This window comes from Papaver somniferum, chromosome 3 (genome assembly GCF_003573695.1).
Source record: "Papaver somniferum cultivar HN1 chromosome 3, ASM357369v1, whole genome shotgun sequence".
Classification (NCBI taxonomy): domain Eukaryota; kingdom Viridiplantae; phylum Streptophyta; class Magnoliopsida; order Ranunculales; family Papaveraceae; genus Papaver; species Papaver somniferum.
Window position 1 is genome coordinate 44,915,244 of NC_039360.1, and position 22,283 is coordinate 44,937,526.

Below are 22,283 nucleotides of genomic sequence, written 5' to 3' on the forward strand. Positions count from 1 at the left end.
ATGTAGCAAAATGGTCAGGTAAGAACATAAACCAAGCTGGTAGGTCTGTTCTAGTTGAGCATGTTTTCAAGGCCTCTCCGGTCTATCATATGAACACTTTTTCACTTCCAGACAGTGTTATACATCAAATGGAACAATCCCAAAGGGATTTCTGGTGGGGCAAAACAGGCCTGGTGGACTCTACTTGAAAAATTGGGGCAATATTTACAAATTTCAAAGGGGTCTTGGTTTTAAAAACCTTAATCATGTTAATTTAGCGCTACTCGCTAAAACTGCTTGGAATGTAGTTCATTCCCAGAATGATCTATGTTTTAAAATCTTGAAATGTAAGCATTTCAAAAATTGTTCCCCCTCCATTACTTTCAGAACAAAGATTGCTTTTAAGTATGGATAAGTATTTGTAAAGGGATGGATTTTATTAATTGTTATGCTTTATGGGATCTAAGGGATGTAATAACATTCTGGCTTTTAGAGACAATTGGATTCCCAATAGTGCTCATCCATTATGCTCGGCCTACCCAAATCCTAATTTGCTACTTTCTGATTTAATTGGTAAGGACACTAATAGCTGGAATTTGGATTTGGTTAATGCTAATTTCACTCCTCAAAATGCGTAAGTCATTCAAGGTATTAGAGTCCCTCAGATAATGACAGATTAGTATGGCCATTTTCTAAAAATTACCAATTCACTGTCAAAACAGCTTACAAGCTTCTGTCTGGACAATATGAGTTTATTCATAATCCTCAAAACCAAAACCCTTTATACAAGTCTCTTTGGAAGCTTCCAACTCTTCCCAAAGTTCAGTATGAGAATATTTTGCCTGTTAAGACTATTATTTGTAGGTACAATAACTCTCATGATGTGAACTGTAATTTGTGTAGTACTGTGGTGCCTGAAACTCCTGAGCATCTCATATTACAATGTCCTTTTGCTCAGGCAGTTTGTTCTTTAACCCCTTTTTATAATGAAGTTGCACAGGTTAGAGATTCAACTTTGAATCTAAAAGAATGGGTTGGACATTGGTTATCCTCGAATGCCATTAAAAATAAATTTGTTGATGTGTTCTCAATTGCTTGTAGTATATGGAAGGATATGTGTTCTTTAGTTTTCCAGGGCAAAAACTTACATCCTAACACTACGACGAGATTAGTTCTTAAGCTTTTGACTGACTCAGAATCCTATCTTAAAAATGAACATGTTATTCGCATGACTGCCAATGAACCTTCAATTGGAAGTGACCTAATGTCTTTAGATTCTTCCTTGACAGATGATTGTATTATTATCTATAGTGATGCATTTTTTGACATTAATACTAATATGTAGGGATCTGGTTTGATTATGAATGATATAAGAGGAACTACATTGGTTGCAAAACCATTCTAGGAGTAGCTAGGAATGCTGGAGAAGCTGAATGCTTGGCCTTACTAGAAGATTGTATGTGGGCGAAAGAAAGGAACAAGAGGAATATATGCTTCATCAGTGATGCTCAATTAGTAGTAGGTTCTTTCAATTCAAATAGTAACCAGTTGTTATGGTACAATAACACTGTTTTAGATGATTGCAAGTTAATTCAATTCTATTTTTCATTTTCTAGAGTTGAGTTTCTTAAAAGAAATCTCAACACCGTGGCTGATATAACAACTAAGCACTGTAATAAATTTAGAATTCAGGGAGAATGGTGGGGTATCATCCCAACTTTCCTGATGCAACATTTGTAACTTCTCTGGTTTAATATCATCCATTTTTCTTAGCAAAAAAAAAACAATAATGTTTATCAGCAAATATATTTTCTTGATTTCTTTCCTTATAATTAATATTCCGACACAGTTTATGATAGTATTTCAATATAACTCTCGATTTCAAATATCACACAGTTTATATTCCTTACTAGAGCAATTTATTTAAATACATTTTTTGTATTTCCTATTGAGCAGTTTTCAGTCAAGAGTTTTTATAATTTTCTTTGTAACTTTTAGTATAACAATCTACAATTCCTATTGAGACATGGAAGTTCTTTTGGAGTCTTAATTTACCACGTACGGTCTTAATATTCTGACACAGTTTATTTAAATACAATATAATTTTTTTTACAGTAACTTCTTTGGGCTTTGAACCATTTTTTTTAAAGAAAAACCTAGCCATTTCTTTTACTCTCTCTGTGTATCCTTTATCGACGTCATCTCTCCTTCTTTCTCAGTTGGATTTTAGATAATGCAATTCATCCCAAGAGTTCAAGTTATTCAATTTTTTTCCCACACCTCTACCTACAGTACCGCCAACAACATTCAACAACATGTTTGCAAATTTGGGGGTCCTTGAGTACTATAAGAAACCTGTTATAGGGGATAATGAAACCATTAGAGGGGCTGATATAATAGGACAAAAGGGTCATTAGATGGTAATTTCAAAAGCCTTTTATCAAAAAAAATAAATGATAATGACTAATTAACCCTTACATAGTTTAGTATTGATAATCTAATTAAAATTAACTAATGATGATTATCATGTTTCAATTATATTTAATCTTAAACAAAAAAAATCAGATTGTGTAGAGGAGAAAAAAAAGAAAAACTTTTGTGATATTTGTGAAACCCTAGGTTTTGATTCACTCAACCAAAATGAGTGATTCTAGTGACAAATTTGAGATGGGTGAATCTTTATATGATAGAGAAAAAAAATACTACGTACCTAACCCTTATATGAAGGCATAGACCACAACACTATCATACTCCACTTGGGTATTCAGAATTTCATGCCCTAATACCGTACTCAACACTAGATCACGAACAGAAGCACATTCTTCACTTAATGGCCAATGTTTAGCCTTTGATGCTTGAGCAATTTTTTCGCCATTGTATGATCCTACAAAAAGTATACACAAATATTTTGTTAAACTGAGATAAACAAATTGAAACGAAACAAGTTATAAGTTCAATGTTTTAAGAAAATCATACTGTAGAGTCACAGACTTTTGCGGCCCAAGAATTAGTATAATCAAATAAGATTGAAGACCTATATGGTGCCTCACCCCAAGGTCTTATATTCTTCTTCCGTGGCAACAACAAATCTTTTCCTTTAGGAATATGCATCCCTTTCGGTGCAGGTTTCTTTCTCGGCTTATTATCTTTCGCTGGAGTTGTAGCTATAACAATTTTTTTCCTTGTCCCTCAACCAAGCATTTTTCGAATTCTTATTTAGGAGCCCCCAGTCAACTACAAGATCCCAGTAAATAGCAAAAACCGCTGCAAATATTGCGCTTATCCAAGCACTTACATATAGTCATGTGGTGTTGTGCTTACCGTACATAGTTGTTATGGTAACAACTATTATAATGCTTAAGAACTTCACCCCGTTTACTCCTTGCATTCTGTCTTGTTCTTCGAAGTACCGACGGAAGCACTACCAAAAAAGAGGATACCATCATCATTATTATATTTTTGATCATAATTTATTTTGATTGATCATTATACAAGGGTGTTCCTTTATATACCCCATAAAATACTAGTGGTACCCCCATTAATTATGTTAATTATAATTTGGTTTACATGATAATCGTTGAATTATTAGAAATTTTTGATACTTCATATAACCATAAATAAAATTATAAGAAATAAAAAGTAAAATCCGATATAAGAGATCATGCCTACAAATCTTCCTTCCAAACTTCCTTCTTAGAGATAACAAATTGGCTTCTCTATAAATAAAGAAGACAGTTTATTTAATGCAAACTGATATTTGTCTCCAAAGTTGTGTTGCTTTGCTATTGCAAAAAACTGCTCAAACTTATTTTTCCTAAAGTAAACTCAATGGACATTCAGAGATTGATATGCCATAGAAAAACCAGACTTTCAGAAGGAAACAGAAAATCGATCTAATGCAAACGAATTATATTGCGACAGTTCTTTAATTTTGAATACACACTGGGATCTGTAAATCCACATTGCAGAACCAATGAGGACAGACGCAACCGATATACCAATAAACCCCCTATAAGCCGGTCAACAACAAATGATTGTGCAAAATTAGCTATGCAACAACCCATCTTACATTAAATGGACATACCTGTTGCACATTCAAATTACAGAACCAACCTTAAGGACATAAAAAAGAGAAGAATCATATATTTTTCTCGACGGGTTTAGAACTACTCCACTTAGCTCACCACTGACTATATTCCAAGTTATTAACACAATAATATTTATGTGGCTAGACTTAACAATAAAATTCTCTAGCTTTGTCTAATCACATTTTCTGCCACTGCCACATTTCATTATTTCAACTTTAGCGTCAATCACAGTCATTATCCACAAAATGTACAAACACATAGAGAAAATCTTGTTTTTCATTGACACATAAGATTTTCTACCTCCATTTAACAAAAACCCATCTCCAACAGTTAGGTCCTCAAAATTAGGAGGGATGAAACGCTAAATACGGAGGTGTTAAAGAAAGTCTTAACTACACCTTCAGATGCAACTCCACGTCATTAATTTTATTTAAATATATTAATATTTAATATAAAACTATACTAAAAATAGATAGTACTACCTCCGTTTCAGGAAAAGAGGTACTTTCACTTTTTCATTTTAGCCTAAAAATAGGCAAAATTGGAAAAGTAAAAGTAACACTTTTCCAGAAACGAAGAGAGTATTATTTTGATCTAAACCTGAAATACAAGGTATAACCTTAACTACTGGAGATGAGTTTTAAGACAAAGTTCTTATTTGGACCAAAGTATGAAAACCCCTCATAAATGGAGGTATAACAATGACCTTCACATAAGATTTTTCAACCCCTATTGAAGATGCTCTTAATAGCTCCTATATTGTGTATTTTTTTATGGTTGGTTAAAAACATGTCAGCAACTTTCCAACATACCCAAACTACATCACCAATTCCGGCAATTCAATAACTAAAGATGAACAATCAAAGTGAAAGCTTTACCTAGAGAGAAGATATATCATTGGACATGAATATAATTATGTTGAGAAATCTTATCACAAACATTAAAAACACAAAAACAAGTCTTAAATGGATGTAGAAAATTAACGAACTTGTAATGCACAAAACAAAAATGGGAGTGCAGCTAAGCCAATATAGAATGAATTGTATACAATATCATACTTACAAGTGGTCTTCCTCGTCACGTAGTCTTTGGAAGAATAATAACAAAAATATAAAATCCAACACTTCTAAGAGCTTGGCCTTGGTAGAATTAATTAGAAAAACGAGGAAAATCCTGGTAAATTGGTTGTTACAAACAATGACATAAATGCAGACTCACGCTCAAATAAGACAGATGAACTACACGAGATAAACGTGTTAGACTTTGTGTTGGTTTAGCTGTAATACATGCTTTGTGTTTTAATTAATCTGGATTAGCCTTAATCATAATCAATGAGTTATGATATATGTTATGTATTGTTTATCATGTTTTTAAGATAAGAAATCGCATATTGGTTGATATCTTGTATTGTAGGATTGTTTTTCAATTTATGATGGCAGGTTGATTGACACATGTTCTACTTATCATGAGGTGGACTCCACTCTAGATCTTGTTTAAAAGAAAACTTATTCCATTATTCAAAAACAAGAAAATATAGAAGTGGAAGTCTGTCTAGTTGCATTAACATCTAAGATTTAACAAGCATTTATCTTCTATTGTTTTGCTATAATCTAAGCTATGTACTTATACTTCCTATATATTAACAAGAAGATGTAGAATATGTGATCCTATAGCATGTATAAAACTGTCTATAAGCATAAAGTGTTAACCATGTTCACATACAACTTGTTTATAACTAATAAGAAAGTAGTAAGCATGATTAAGGAGTTGATTTACAACATTGGTATCAGAGCTTAGGTATAATATATTATTCTACATAACATGTTTTAGTAGTTGTGACTATTATGAAATGTAAACAATTTACATATTAGCTTAAATATGAAATTCCTAAGATTCAAATCATGTAGTATATGTGTTTTGTTGTCATCATGTTACAAGGATAATCTAAAGAATTATTTGAAGCCTTCTAGTAATCTTGATGTGACTTTTATCGTTTTTATGTGTCGCCAAAGTGATATTTTCGGAGCAGATAAAAGCTACATATTTTTTTTATGAAAGGACCACGTAAAGTTGCGTTTCAGATGTTGTTTGTATGACGACACCCAAAGGTTAATCATACTTGTAACATCTATAATGGAGCAAGATATTCTATTTATACATAATAAATGATTGGTCTTTTCGACCCAAAGGTTTGAAAGTTCCGTTGAATACTATGCATAGGATGATTAGTCTTGTTTTTTGTTTAGACTTTAGTATATTACAAATTTACCAAAAAGTGAAGTTGTGATTATATCAAGTCTGAAATCAGAATTTTGTTATCAAGAAGTTTCAATAACAATTGTAAGTTCTGATTTATGTTATATGAAGTTTCATGTGTTGATGTTGTAAATATCTTGTAGTATTATAATGATTTCTTATGTTTAAACACATATATATCATTCATACATGCATCTTTTCAGTTACATCATTGAATCATGCACAAATTCAAGGTATTTTGACTAATATCGAGCCTCTTAGTGGTACAAATTACCTAAAATGGAAGTCACATCTTGATATAGTTCTCGGTTATTTGGATTATGATGTTGCTCAAAGAGAACCTAAACCAGACATGCTTGTCGACTCTTCTACTAGAAATGAAAAACTAGATTTCCATAAATGGGAAAAGGCAAACAAAACGAGTATTATCATTATCCGTGGTGCGATTCCAGATGCTATTAGATGTGGAATTCCATTGAAAGATACGTCTAAAGAGCTAATAGAGGTTGTTCAGTCACAGTTTATGAGTTCGTCGAAGTCTATGCTTGGTACTCATATAGGTCAGTTAACTTCTATGTGGTACAATGGTGATGGAGTATTCGAGATCATATACTTCAAATGATAGATCTGATATATAAGTTATAGGGTCTGGATATGAATCTTACAGATGATTTTCTTGTGCAACATTCGGTTAATTCACTTCCAAAACAGTTTGAGACTTTAAGGTTAATTACAATACTAGCGACAGAAAATGGGATGTAAATGAGTTGATTGCTCGTTGTGTACAAAAAGAAGAAAGGCAGCGACGTGAAATAAATAAATATACACATTTTACTATTGTTGGTCCAACAAGAAAATCTTCAAGAAATCAGGAAAGGGTAAGCAACCTCAATAGCAACAAAAAGAAACTCCGAAAGATGAATCTGAAACTAATAAGAATAACAAAAAGTTTCCTTTTAAATGCCATTTCTGTAAGAAGCCATGGCACACAAAGAAGGATTGCTTTAAGTATAAGAATTGGCTGAAAAAGAAACAACAAGGTACTGATTTTCATATGATGTGTTTTGAGATTAACCTTGTTGATAATCCTTTGAATACTTGGTGGTTAGACACCGCAACAACCATTCATATTGCTAATTGTTTGCAGGTATTGTTTTCACATTTTAGTATTTATGTTGCTTGTATCAAAGGAAAACTTTTAAAAACAATAAAGAAGACAGCAATACGATATTTAATTGAAATCGTACATACAGACATATGTGGTCCCTTTCCTATTCCATATAGAGGTGGGAAACGATACTTCATTACATTTACAGATGATTATACTCGCTACGGGTATGTCTATCTCATTAAGGAAAGGTATGATGCTCTTGAAACTTTCAAAACTTACAAGGAAGAAATAAGAAATCAAACTAATAAGAAGATTAAAGTGCTCACATGTGATAGGGGAGGTGAATACTACGGAAAGTCCAACTCTTTTGGAGAATCTCATGGAAAATTATTGGATTTTCTTCGAGAACATGTAATTATGCCTCAATTCACCAATTTTGGATCACCGGAGCAAAATTTAGTGGCATAAGGCGAAACAGAACTTACAAGGACATCGTTCGTACCATGTTATGCAATTATACTCTATCTGAGTCCTTTTGGGGAGAATCCTTACGAACATCAGCATACATATTGAATCGTGCTCCTAGTAAAGAAGTATTGAAGACTCCTTACGAACTGTGGACAGATAGAAAGCCTAGTGTAAGTTCCTTTCCCCACTCTAGAGCTAGAATTGCTCCTCTAGATGCTCTGTCAATTCCAATAGTATTGTCCTTGTAGTTCCTTGCTCCCATGCAGTGCCCTGAGAAAGACATGGCAATTAAAGTAAAGTTAGTGTACAAAGATATATAACCATTAGCATTAGTTGAGTGGACTTCCTTAGTACTAATGCTAATAGTGATCCCAAATTTTAATCAATTATGATGAAGACAAAGACGAATAATCCAATTAGGAGGAGGAGACCACCCAATTACCACTAATAATTATCTAAATCCGTTCGATTATTGCTGGTGAATGTAAATTAACTATGAAGTAGTTGGAGAAATATGACAATTAAAGAGATTACCGCGGGGATAAGATAGAAATTAACCTCAATCTTTGCCGCTTAAGCTTCTTCTCATTTCCATTTGTAAACCTTTTCTGCACATATGTACTTGACTTGAGAGAAACCAAGCTCTCCACATAAAGTTCTAAATACATGCTCATATTAATACCATGGAGTTGAACCTTTCTAGTTTCTCCGTTATCTTGACCGCATCGGTGCAGTTGTAGAATGGTTGAGGTTCTGGTGGTGGGTTTGAACGTATAACATGGGTGTTTCTTTGAGTGTGTGTAATTGAGTTGCAAATGATAGTGTTGCATTAATATTCAGTTTAAATTGTGGGAATGTCCAACTGAGTTCATCCAACTGATAATGGTGATGGATTGAGAAATAGATAACGAGTCTACTGTGAGAATGAAGATTTTAATATCTTCTCACTTGATAATGATGAGATTATAATACCCGCGGGCGCCGGTAACAGTTGATTGAATTTTTTTAGAGGCAATATTTTCGTGTCCAATATTGTTTCAAGTATTTACGTGCTTATACAATTTCATATTTTTCTCTTTTGAGTTTTTCTGGTGTGTTTGTAATGACTTAGCTATAGTGGTCATCAGGGGGAGTATTATAAACCAATATTTATTTATTAAGATGCCTTTGTGTCTAAGATTAGGGTTTCAACTTATCTCTATATAAATAGAGACATAAAACATTGTAATTCCTACACATGAATAAGAATTCTCTCTCTCTTCTTCTCCTCTATTTTGTGTCTCCTTATCTATTTTCTAGTTTACAAGACGTTATAAAGACGTTTTCTAGTTTTACTAGCAAGGTTTTAGTGAGACAATCAACATGGTAGTCATCCAAGGGGGAGTTATATAAATATTGGTTATTTGGTGCATTCCCACCATTATCTAGGTCATTTTATTAGACCACATCAACATAACCATCTCCTATGAATTTGGATATCATTATAATCCATATAAGGTATGATTACAAATATTGTTCACCTACATTACTGTAAATACATATTGGCACTCTGTTGAAGAAATTACATCAACTACTTTTGCAAATCATCTCCGAGAATCTAGCAATCCAAGAAGCAAATCCTCGATGTATTTAAAGAAGCATGAAGACTCGAGAACACTATCATTAGAAGACTAACACAAAATAAGACTTCATCAACTAGCAGATTTCTCACAAAAGCATTGATATCTCCAGCATTCAAAAAATTCTTTCCTCGAAATTGGGAAGTCTCAACTCGAAGATTTGCAAGGCAAGATTAAACTGAAGTACTTATCAGGGGGAGTACCATAGTAAAAGGTATTTTACTGGACTATCAAGTTGTACTCTTTTTCCTTAATAAAGTTTTTGTCCCATTGGGTTTTCTTTGTCAAGGTTTTAATGAGGCAACGTATGCATATCCAGCTTCGTTCTAAGTTTAATCACAATTGTACTCTTTTCCCTTCGATCAGCTTTTGTCCCTTGGGGTTTCCAGATAAGGTTTTAATGAGGAAATTATCTTAGACACAATGTCATCAGGGAGTGTATTATAAACATGCAATTATGTTAAGAATATCTAGGATAGATCTGTTTATTACTTTGAAGCCCTTGTGTCCAGCCTTATAAATAGAGGCTCTAATGTTTGTCTAATATACATGAATAAGAAATCTCTATCTTCTTCTCCCTATTTTCTGTCTCTTTCTCCACAAGAATTCTCCCTTTTTTGCACCCATGGAAAATTTTGCACACCCTTCCTATAATTCTTGGCTCCGCTCTGGCTTTCACCTATTCCAAGTGTGGAAAAATTGTGGAATGTCAATTCTAGTGGCTTCCAAGTTGGAGTCTTCCACAATTTTTCCAAGCCATGTTCCATGATTTCGTGGGATGGTCCGTGGAATCTATGGAAGCACTAATCAGATTACCGTAAAACACTATTCAGAATAGCGCTAGAAGACGAAAAACGCCAATAAAAATAGCGCCTGACGCTAATTTAAATAGCGTAAAGCGCTATTCAAAATAGCGTAAAGCGCTATTCAAAATAGCGCTTTTTTTATCCATAGATTTAAAACGAGCCGTTGAAATGCCTGAGAAAAAAAAACACTAATCTTAATAGCGTAAAACGCTATTCTGAATAGCGTTAACGCTATTTGTAGTTACACATTTCATCTTCCGCCACGTGTCCACAAAGACAACGTGGAGGACATGCGGCTGAGAGCATCAAGATATGATATCACACGTGGACATCCAAGAGTCACTTTATCCTATCCCCAGAAAGATCTAAGATCTACGGCTGGGGATAGTCCGACTGACGCAGACAAGACAGGAGCAGAGGACAGCTGTCTACCGCGGACAGACATCTCAACTACCCGCATTAAATACCCTCAAACAGCATACGTGTCAGTCAGCCTGTGGAGGAAGCGCAGATAGCACTGCATATTCAAACAGAACACGCAGAGAGAACCGAGAACACGAAGACTTCTGCGTAAGCGGCACAAGACACAAGAGGATAAGGTTATAACGGGTTCAGAAGTGGACCTCACGTAACCACCCTATAAATACCCCTCTCTCCCAAGTGAAGAGGGGGGCTGAGAATATTGAGAGGAGAATAGGAGAGAGATAGAGAAAGTGTAAGTGAGATTCCTCCTGCTACGCAGGCCTATGTTGATCTCAAAGTCATTCGACTATTTCTGTAACCATCGTACATATAATGAAAAACCCAAACCCGCAGACAGAGATCTGAGTACTGAATCATATAAGTTAATCGTTTCATCTATATTCATGCATTTATACTTTACATATTCGATTCGATATTTATGGTACATCATGTTCATACGTTTTATACTTCATCCATTATTTATCTTATTATGTGAGCTAAGAAAAATGATTGTAGTTGATGAGACGAGGAAGAGTTTTAGGACTCTGAGTCAAGGATTCAACATAACCGATTCATCCCCCTCAAGCACATCCTATTTACTATACTGTCATGAGTCTGCGTGCATTATTTGTGAACACCCAGATGACAATGATCTTTGTGTTCACACTATTCTTGTTAACGTAAAACACTATTTTGAATACCGTTTCTTTTGTTCCACCACTAAACTTGAACTTCCGTCCACAATCCCACATAATGGGGTGGTGTGGAAGATGAAACTCTTCCACGGTTGTTCATGTAGCAGTTTCAATGCCTCCTCCTTCCTCACCGAGGGCAAGCTTCCTCACATGGCCTTCGACCAAAACCTTTATAATGTCACACCAGAGAAGTTTACGCATATTCTATTCGATAAATACTATATCCGTTTATACTGAAAAAACACTTTATTTATTCTTTTTATTATTCACTCTTTCTCTCTCCTCTCATTTTTCTGTTCCTCATCATCTCGTTTTCGGCAACGTTCTGATCATTCAACCAAATTTCTAGATTAAAATCTAAAACAAAATTGAATCTCATTTGTTAAGCAAAAACCCTCTCTTTTGAAAACCCAATTATAGGGGGATCATCATCATCACCATGGATCTTTGTTCTCTTCATGTAAATAGTGGTCATTTCTCACCCAACATTTACTCTCTATTTCAGAGAAATAATACTGAAAAACCCTTTTCTTGCAAGTTTGGGAGAATTTTGAGAATTGAAGATGAGAACATTGTTGAAATTAGGGTTTCTAAGTTGAATCTTTCTTCTGCTAATCGATCTCTTGTTGTACGAGCTATGGGAAAGAAAAATCATGATAATTCCTCTTCTTCTGGTAAAAACTTCTTTTAGTTTTTTATTTTTATACATTTGATTGCATGATTTGGAATTCTATAGCTAAGCCTTTGAATTACATACATTTGCATGAGATTGGTGGTTTTGTGATATTCTCTAGTGTTTTAACTTGAATTTTAAAACATAGTTGTTAATTGGGATCAGTAGGATTAGTCCTTCTGCAAAATTGGACTTTAATTGTTTGTTATATGTGTGTTAGACTCTGATATGTGAGTAGATGCATGTATAGAAAATATATTTGTAGTCTTGAATTGGCAACATTCTCAAATGTATGATGTATCGGACATGCATCTAATGTTTTTATAATGTGGTTGACACTCACAGTGTTGTTTATTGAAAATAGAAGTGATTGTGTTGAGCAGTAACACTCCAACTGAATGTATGTTGTTTGCTTCTCATGCTTTGCTTGGTATGAAAACCTTGTCTCTCTTAGAAAACAAGGGCTCCCCAACTGAAAATACATTAAAACATATTGTATGTTGATACACTAGAAAGGTTCAATTGGGTCACTATTAAAAACCAAGTTGAAAGATTCAACACATTGTGAAATTTGGAGTCTATACAATCTGTCTACACATGTACTTGGTCAGACTTAAGCAGCCTTGTCACTGTTCGAAACTTCTTCTCTGATGATTGTGTACAAATGATATAGTATGCTTCGCCAAGCAAACTTGAAGGACATATAGATGTCAACTCTTTCTGCTGACTCAACCTTTAGCTGACATTCTTCAGTTTGTCTTCTCTTTACCTTCCAATGTGCTTGTATACCTTATGGATCACTATCCCGTAGTGCTATGATAGGTTATGTAAGCCAGAGTATATTGCAGAATAAAAGCTGGGAATTTTTTGTGTTTAGTTATGCACCGTATCTAAATTCCTAAGGAAAAGAATGTTCCTTGATGCAGAACATTTGTTTGCTCTTCTTATCACTTTCTATTTTTATCTTCCTTGTCTTCTTTTCGTTTTCCTTGATGTACACCCAAAAATCATGTCTACACTATATCTATATGTGCCTTGAATCTTTGTAATTTGGGCCTGGAAGGTGGTGCTAAGAATAATTTAACCGAACTTCTGCTAAGCATCTTATGTACAATATGGATTTATAGACGGCTGTATTGTTGTTCTTGGTTTTGTTACAGGGAGTAGTGATAAACCTGTCCCAGAGGGAGATGATTCAAAAGGAAGCAACTCAATGCCTGAAAGCAACAAATCTGACGACACTACCACGCATAAGTCACATCATCGTAAAATTTCAGACTGGAGAGATTTTAGAGCAAATCTTGTTGCCCGGGAACAGGTAATGTTTTATTTATTAACATAATGATAATTGCATTTGTTCCATTAAAGATTTCGAAGACGTCTCTTGTTACGTTTCAGTTTTATAGATTTAAGTATGCAGGCTTGGCGCTGACTATGATCAATAGTACCCTTCTCAGAACTAAAATACTACAAGTACCAGAAATTGTGTTTTCAAGTCCTGCCGTGCATTGTAACACTGAAAAAAATTGGTGTGTCTAGTTGCCTATGGTCATTTTGTCTATTTGTAAGTGGTTTATGCTTTGTTGTTGGTAATGGCGAGCCATAGCATATGTTCTTTCTATCTTGTCTGGCTTTGCGCCACTATGCAAAGGACCCTAAAAGCTTAGGAGCAGTTCTACTGTTAGAAAGTAATTTATACATGTTTATGGGTTGGACTCTTATCCTCCAGACCCTGCAGATTTATTGGCGAGTCATCTTTGTTGAAGAATTATGGATTGCCATAACCATGACACATGCATTTGTAGATCACTATAGTAATTGAAATGGAAAGGTAAATTTCTTGAACAGGCACAACTTGTGGACATAGATGCTCCTGTCGACAGGTTTACCCAGAAGTCCTCAAAACTGCTTGGCCCAAAATGGGCGCATCCAATTCCAGTACCAGAAACAGGCTGTGTCTTGGTCGCAACTGAGAAGCTCGATGGTGTTCCCACATTTGAAAGAACTGTTGTCCTACTTCTCAGGTCTGGATCAAATGACCCACGCGAGGGTCCCTTTGGAGTTGTGCTGAACCGGCCACTTCACAAGAAGATCAAACACATGAAACCCACAAATCTCGATCTCGCAACAACATTTTCGGACTGTTCATTGCATTTTGGCGGTCCCCTCGAAGCAAGCATGTTTTTACTAAAAGCAGAAGAGAATTTGCATCTCCCCGAGTTCGAACAGGTAGTACCCGGACTTTGTTTTGGTGCAAGAAACAGTCTTGAAGTAGGCGCAGACCTAGTAAAGAAAGGTGTACTCAGGCCCCAAGATTTCAGATTCTTTGTTGGATACGCAGGTTGGCAGTCCGATCAATTAAGAGAAGAGATTGAATCAGATTACTGGTTTGTCGCTGCATGCAGTGCAAATATGATTTGCAAGAAATCTAATTATCCTTCTTCCCCAGATTTATGGGAAGAAATTTTGCAGTTAATGGGAGGTAGATATTCAGAACTAAGCAAGAAACCCAAACAAGAAGGTTGAATGAAAAAGCAACCTAACGCTTTTCTGTACAGGAAGTACTCTTAGAAGTTTCTGACATCTCGTCGTCACCCTTTTCCCCTAGTCTTGTTGATCTCCTTTCTTGTATGTAAGACTTGCTTATATTAGCTTTGAGAATAAGTCATCAGTATAGTATTTGATTTTACTTAGTTCCCATTATGAGTCCCATGCTTCGCTATTGTGGTCAGTTTCCTACATTACATGACATTTTTTCTTTTAGTTGGATTCAAATGTAAGAATAAGCAAGAGTACAGTATTACTAGAAGCAAGCAGCCACAAACTCAGTCGTATCTGAAGCTCAACCACCACCGTGGAAGAAGGGCTGAAAAAGCTAGCTGAAGTGTGGAAAAGAAGCAAGAATGAGTAAAAGGTGGGACCTACCTTGAAACGAGCAAGCACGTTGATTTGTTTAATGAAGTGATGAATACGAGACTCATGACTTTGTCGATCCAATTCCCATCCAATATCCACCACCACCACCATCTTAAAATGGAGTTTTGACTCTGTCTCTCTCGAAGGTGATAATAAGTGCGTGCAAAGAAAAAGTGAAGGAAAAAGAATAGATCCTTTGCAGGCCAAAGGACGCAAGGTCCAGTCTTTACTCATATATTTCTGGTACTTCACCATCAATCAATCGGTCTCACCCAACACGGGAAGGTCGTGCGTGTCGTTCTCTCTCTCTGGCACTTACAATTAAAGAAAACAGGTAAACGCACAAATACGAAAACCAACACACACAGAGAAGATGCAAATAGCATCAGCGCCTTAACAATTTTCTTTCACACCCAATATCTATCTATCTATTCCATTCAATCGAATTTCTAGGGTTATACATTAAGATCCGATAAAACCTCATTTCCTTGAGTGTTACTTGCTACTTCTCAACGTTACACTTTATATTTCTCTTCTACTTTTTTTCTCTTTTCAAATAACACGGAGGAGAAGTAAGATAACTTTTCTCAGTTTGATTTTTTTTTTTTTGTATCAATTCTTTCATTCTTTCTCATAATACTGTGACCCTCATCAAGAAGTTTCCTCAAGGAAAGAAGAGATTTTTTATTTTTGTTTTTTAATTCAGTATAAGACTTGGAAAACTGAATTTGAAGTATCCTTTTTAGTTTTTGATTCAAATTCTGAAATTTTTTGGTCTGGGGTGTTTGACTTAATTTTTTGATCATAGAATTTGAGGATCTAGCTAAAAAAAATTTTTAATGATTCGAATATGAATTATTGAGGAGGGTTGAAGAAATTGAATAATTTTCTTGATTAGTCTAGGGTTTGTTATTGCATTGTGGGATCTCAGCTTAGTATAAAGTTAGATGCATTATAAATGGTGCCAAAGTTAAGTAACAGGTGAGGTGAGAGACTGTTCTTGACTGAGAAGTGGTAAGATCATGGGTTGCATATGCTCAAAAGGGGGTCAAGATGGAATTCAATATGTTCAAAGCCGGAGTGAGAAAGAATTTAGGTCATCTAAATTATTGGTTGCTCCTTCTAAGAGAGATCATCAAATTGTAGTGGAAACAGATGGTAGTTCTAATGGGACTACAGTGAGATTGTTATCAAAACCAACATCACAAGAGATTATTGCAGTGTCAACTCCGCCGCTTTTATCATCAGATGATGGTGTTGGAGTAGTAGTAGAGAAGAAGAAGCCATTAGTTAGTGATAGAAAGATAGTAACTAATCATCAGAGACGTGCGACGACGGAGAATGGAGTGGTGACATTAGGAGTTCCGCCTATTTCTAGGATCATCAGTATGCCTCGTAGTATGGAAGCAGAACAGGCTGCTGCAGGTTGGCCATCTTGGCTCACAGCAGTTGCTGGCGAAGCAATTAAAGGCTGGGTTCCTAGACGAGCAGATTCTTTTGAAAAATTAGACAAGGTGAGTAATTATTTTCTTTGTTACTTCTTTTTATTGCAGTTGTATTCTTGCATTATTAATTCTGAAACTACTTCCTTAGTATATGTCCGTCTCTCAAAGAACAACACTTGAAACATGGAGACCTACAGATGGTTTCCCATATTCGTAGTAATATAGCACATTGAATTGGAGATACAAATACGAATTTGATAATTTTATGAGAATCTGTTTTGAACCCCCATATGCAATTGAGGAGTATACAAACTGAAAACTCGCCCTCCTCTCTGTAGAAACACAAATTTGATAGTAATAAGACTAAAATTTTAGAAGAAGAACTAGAGAGGATAAAGTCACACTAGATGTGTTGTTATTTGATGATCTTGTTTTCTGGAAAACAGAAGAAAGTGTCACCTGCTTGGAGATTGTAGTTCACACTGAACCTGCTTACGATGCAACAATTAAAGCTGTAAAGTATAAACCAAAAGAGGAAAGATTATCATATGTAGCTAACTTTCTATTGGACCATCTGTTTGTGCAGATCGGGCAGGGAACTTACAGTAGTGTCTACAGAGCTCGGGACCTAGAAACTGGGAAAATTTGTGCATTAAAGAAAGTAAGATTTGTTAATAATGATCCAGAAAGTGTTCGTTTTATGGCGAGGGAAATTCATATCCTGCGGAGGCTTGATCACCCAAATGTTATAAAGCTCGAGGGCTTGGTTACCTCACGGATGTCCTGCAGCTTGTATCTTGTATTTGAATACATGGAACATGATCTTGCTGGGCTTGCAGCTTCACCTGATATCAAGTTCACTGAGGCACAGGTGTTTGCTCTACCCTTGTATATTTTTGAAATGTTTGTGGTTAATTGTTGGAATTGGTTTATGTTAGTTCCCCAGGGACCAAGACTGTCTGACTTGTATAATGAGCACATTTAATGATCTTATGTGCTTGAAAGATAGTCGAGACTTTAATAACTTGACATATATCAGAGATCCTTTGCGGGCAAACTAGCGGGAACTAGGCCACGATGATAAAAAAAACTTTTGTCATCCTGAAGGAACTGAACAATATTCAGAATTTGTATCCTCGAATGTAGCTTTAAATTATCGATCAACAGAGAACGTCTAGCTCTTCACTTGGATAATATACTTGTTGTCAGCTGTATCTCATATAGGGAGTATATGTGCTGCCATTGCAGATCAAGTGTTACATGCAGCAGCTACTTCTCGGGCTTGAACACTGTCATAGTCGAGGGGTCTTGCATCGGGATATCAAGGGTTCCAATCTTCTGATTGACAATAATGGGATTCTCAGGATTGCTGATTTTGGTTTGGCGACCTTATTCCGTCCTGATCAAAAGCAACCACTGACAAGTCGTGTTGTAACACTATGGTATCGGCCTCCCGAGCTTTTACTTGGCGCAACACAATATGGGGTTGGTGTGGACCTGTGGAGTGCTGGTTGCATCCTTGCTGAATTGCTTGTTGGAAAGCCTATCATGCCAGGAAGAACTGAGGTATCTGATTTCGTTACGTAATAATCCTTTTTCCTTTTCCCCTCGTCTTGCTAAGCAGAGTTATCATCCTAGTCAAAGATTGATCACTGTGAAACTTTTTGCCTGTGAATCAGCCTATCTGAACTTGTATATATCATATTCAAACATCCTGTGCATAAGAAGTCTTAAAATTAGTTACTATCCTACTAGGCTACTACTATTTGAGAAAAGACAAACTAAGAAGCATGGAAACCTTAATTGGTTATTTTCATCAATCACATATCCAAAAGGATAGTCAAACCGGTGGAAATGGTTCTGATTTGACTGGTTTGTGTGAAGTTTCTGCTGTAGGGCCGTAGAGGGGCATGGGGTGGGTGGTGGTGGGTATCTAAGGATGCGAAGACCCTTAGGCTGGCATAATTGTCATACTTACATTCGTTAAAATGCAAAAATATTTCCCCTGTTTCATCAATGTGGAGTCAGCTAGTCATATTCGGTGGTATTCTAGGTTATCTGTTTCTGAGATGTTACTACTTTTATAATTATGACCTTCATATAAAGGTGATCATGAAGACCTTAAGGCCTGCAGTATTTGTTGAGGATGACTGCTTCAGAATGATTTTGATCTTTGTAAGGACAACTTCGGGAAATGGTGCTTACCCTCCACGAGAATTAGCCATAAAAGCATCTCTCTGTTGAATCAATATGCTCATGGAATAGCAAGTCACAACCCAAAAAAAGTTCTGATAGATGGAAATCTATTATTTGATAAATGATAATTACGAGATTGAGGAACATTAGCAAAATCTGGTGCTCGGCAAACGGAAATTAGCTGTTACTGCAGGATTTGAATAACACTTTTCTGGAAATGGAAAATTTTGTTAAAAAATGTCCATCGCTTTTCTCAAAAAACATTACTAATTACTTAAGCGGAGGGGAGAGTTCTACGGGATACGGGACATTGTTTGTTTCTGATTCTTAAAACCTGCTATATATGTTAACAGGTGGAGCAGCTGCATAAGATCTTCAAACTGTGTGGTTCACCATCTGAGGATTATTGGAGGAAGTCAAGATTGCCGCATACAACAATTTTCAAACCGTCACATCCTTACAGGCGGTGCGTCGCTGAGACCTTCAAGGACATACCTTCTTCCTCTTTGGCCCTTCTTGAGGTTCTCCTTGCAATAGAGCCTGAGCGTCGTGGATCCGCGGCTTCTTCACTTAAAAGCGAGGTCTGTTATTGGTTCTTTTTATCTAGCTTGTTCCAATGGTGGTTTACCATGGCAGATTGAATGTGCCAGATTTTATTATAGTTTCAAGGAATCAACTTTTATTTTATTCTGGTTTAAAAAAAAAAACTTTTATTTTTATTCATTCCCAAAGAACGGATTTCTAAACGCTCTTCAGTAAAATAAGTGAAGTTCTCGAGAGAAGAACTGGTGGATGTGGTAAGTGCAACTATAAACAGGAGATTCAAAGAAATTATATTGTCCAGACAGGAAGTATGTGGTGGATATATCGGCTGTAAATTATGTTACAGCTTAAAGTACAGTCAACTCTTTATGAAGCAAAAACAATCTGTTTTCCGTGTATCTATATTTCAAATTTATGGACCACCAACCAATGTGCTGATTTTAGTCCTCCAGACTTGCTTGGATTTGATGTGGATAGGAACTTTGATGCATTTTGTTTCTGTCATATTTTCTCTCCCATAACTGGTTGTATTTTCCAGTTTTTTACAGCAAAGCCTCTCCCTTGTGACCCATCAACTTTACCTAAATATCCACCTAGCAAGGAGTTTGATGCTAAGCTTCGGGATGAGGAAGCTAGAAGGTATGTAATTTGATTTTCTTGTTTTTGTTATATCATCTGCTTCAACATTTATTCTCCTCGTAGTTCTCCTAACTCAAAACCCGTTTTTAGTGACAAACTGAATATATGGAGATTTACTTACTCTCTAAAGTTTAAGAAAAACCTTATACTATGCAGCCTTTTCTTGTGTTTCCTCTAAAAACTCAATTTTCTCACACTCGTGAGGTTATAACAAAAGTTGAAAGTAACATTTTTACCTTGCTTCCATTCTTTTTCCATCATATCAGGCAAAGAGCAGCGGCAATGAAAGGCCATGGAGCTGAATCCCGAAGAAGGGGTTTAAGAGATGCGAAACCTGCTCCACAAGATTCTAATGTTGAATCACAGGTATTTCCTGTTTAGCTGCCTGTTCCAAGATCTTATGGTTTCATTAAGGTATTTCCTGTTTTAAGCACCATTTTTCTTCGTTCTGTGTTTCCACTTTCAGAAACGTCATGGACCTTCAAACTCTAAAAGCACTAGCCAAAAGTTCAATGTGCAAGAGGATGGTGGAAGTGGTTTCCCTATCGAGCCCCGTGGAGGATCTGGGCAGAATAATTTCTCTCGTTCTGGTCCTCTGATGCACCCTGGTTTTGGATCTGCACGGAGTACGGTTATAAAGGAATACGAAGCTCAGGTGGTGGGTCCCACAAGACCATTTGGGTCTTCAAGGAACGGGGCAGAGTTAAGGACACAGAGATCGCATGTGGCTCAGGGATCGACCTGGTCAGAACATAAACTGAATGGAAAATACAATCAACTCGATGATGTTGAGGTCTCTGAAAAGCAGAAGTGGGAGGATGGTCCAGCATCTTCTCAAAAGAAAGGAGATAGAGTATATGACAAGGAATCGACCACGGTACGTAACTTAAGCAACTCGTCTTGCCTCTCTTTTCTTCTACCAGAAGATATTATCTTGTTTGTTCATCTGGTGATAAGGATGTACTCGCATATCAATATCTCCTCTATCAATAGATATCCGATATGTCAAGTCATACGAGTGGGGCACAAGTTGACGTGTAGAAACTCGCAACTTCATCCACTTTTCATGGTACATCTTGGTGGAATTGTTTACTACGATATTCATGCAATATGATAAAAATTTCATGTTTTTTCTGATTTCACATCTTTTTCTTTGATAATTGCTATTCAGCAGTGGTTATTCGATAAAGGCAGTGATCTTTGGCAGTTCTTTATGTGAATGATTTGCATTCATGTGTATTAAATTAGGACCATACCCTGTAAACTGTTTGAAAATTTTGATCCCATGACAACGTAAAAATAATCTTTAAACCTGTGTTGTTTGTGTGATATCTCAGGGTTATGTCCCTAAGAAGAACAGGATCCACTATTCTGGACCTTTAATGCCCCCAGGCGGAAATATGGATGAGATGCTTAAAGAGCATGAAAGGCAAATCCAACAGGCTGTCCGCAGAGCTCGAATTGACAAGGCAAAGATCAAGAGCTATGGTGAAAATGGCCAGGCTGAAGCTCTACTTTATTCAGGGAGACAGGTTAGGTGAAACACTCTCAAGCTGCAAGTTTACCTGCTGCACCAAAACCGGTGCTTCTGGTTCTCCAACAACATAAAAGCTCATCATCTAATCTTTGAATTGGTTGATCACTCAATAGCAGATTCCGAAAAAAGAAGTTTGCATTATTTTTACTACTATTGTGAGAAATGGCCAGTTTAGGAATCAGCTTCTGGAGATATTTACTTGTACCTTTTCAATTGGTGGTATATAATGGTATTTTGTGTATATTTTCTCTTCATGTGTTTACTTGGAAAGGACAAAAAGGTGTAATACTACAGAATGAAACATTTCGAATAGGCAGAGTTGGCACAGGGTATAAGATAAGATACCTCTTTATTGAAACACATGAGTCATGGGTAAGTAGTATGCCTTCCAGAGTTCCAGTCAATAGATAGCATCTACCTTTCAATCTTTGTACTAATGAAGTTGTCAGTTCACCGAAAAGTTTGGCTCAGAATGCGACGAGTCCCTTGGCACGTCCCACCGAGTCAGTCATGAGTTAAAAGCGCGCGCAACATACGTGTCGCTGTTTGAGATGAATTATTGGGATAAATAGATTTCAAAGACCAAGAAAACAAATCATTTCAAAATCAAAACAATCTCATAAATGCTTTGTTTGCGCGCCCAAATTTTTCGAAACAATGAGAAGGGACTGTTTCAACATCTTCAAACTTCGAAAGTCTTCAAGAAGGTGGTGGTGATGGTGGTGGTGTTGGAGTTTCTGAAAGGATCACACATGGCAGAGGTAGAGATCTGAGCCATACGATTAATAGTCCCACATTGTCTGGAATATCTAAGATCCTGCGGTTTATAATCTTTAGGTCTGCTCCATTT

At 36.1% G+C, this 22,283-nt stretch overlaps 2 protein-coding genes across 2 annotated transcripts; both read left to right on the forward strand.

The window, feature by feature from the left end:
- The first annotated feature begins 11,717 nt into the window (after window positions 1-11,717).
- LOC113356032 lies at window positions 11,718-14,926 on the forward strand. The gene is made up of 3 exons (XM_026599032.1): window positions 11,718-12,158; window positions 13,318-13,475; window positions 14,006-14,926. The coding sequence occupies exons 1-3, from the start codon at window positions 11,924-11,926 to the stop codon at window positions 14,681-14,683; spliced, it is 1,071 nt and encodes a 356-aa protein (XP_026454817.1). The 5' UTR covers window positions 11,718-11,923; the 3' UTR covers window positions 14,684-14,926.
- Window positions 14,927-15,072: 146 nt separating this feature from the next.
- On the forward strand, window positions 15,073-21,791 carry LOC113356031 (probable serine/threonine-protein kinase At1g54610). The gene is made up of 8 exons (XM_026599031.1): window positions 15,073-16,587; window positions 17,105-17,389; window positions 17,767-18,084; window positions 19,068-19,295; window positions 19,796-19,896; window positions 20,163-20,262; window positions 20,363-20,773; window positions 21,234-21,791. Exons 1-8 carry the CDS (start codon window positions 16,096-16,098, stop codon window positions 21,435-21,437), a joined length of 2,139 nt encoding a protein of 712 aa, XP_026454816.1. The 5' UTR covers window positions 15,073-16,095; the 3' UTR covers window positions 21,438-21,791.
- Window positions 21,792-22,283: the final 492 nt, after the last annotated feature.

What these genes read in the sequence shown, in the direction of transcription:
- LOC113356031 (XM_026599031.1), top strand. Translation starts at nt 16,096, where the DNA reads ATGGGTTGCATATGCTCAAAAGGGGGTCAAGATGGAATTCAATATGTT. An exon ending in ATTCTAATGTTGAATCACAG is followed by an intron (nt 20,263 to 20,362) that starts GTATTTCCTGTT and finishes TTCCACTTTCAG; the next exon opens with AAACGTCATGGACCTTCAAA. An exon ending in ATGACAAGGAATCGACCACG is followed by an intron (nt 20,774 to 21,233) that starts GTACGTAACTTA and finishes GTGATATCTCAG; the next exon opens with GGTTATGTCCCTAAGAAGAA.
- LOC113356032 (XM_026599032.1), top strand. Translation starts at nt 11,924, where the DNA reads ATGGATCTTTGTTCTCTTCATGTAAATAGTGGTCATTTCTCACCCAAC. An exon ending in TGATAATTCCTCTTCTTCTG is followed by an intron (nt 12,159 to 13,317) that starts GTAAAAACTTCT and finishes GTTTTGTTACAG; the next exon opens with GGAGTAGTGATAAACCTGTC. An exon ending in ATCTTGTTGCCCGGGAACAG is followed by an intron (nt 13,476 to 14,005) that starts GTAATGTTTTAT and finishes TTTCTTGAACAG; the next exon opens with GCACAACTTGTGGACATAGA.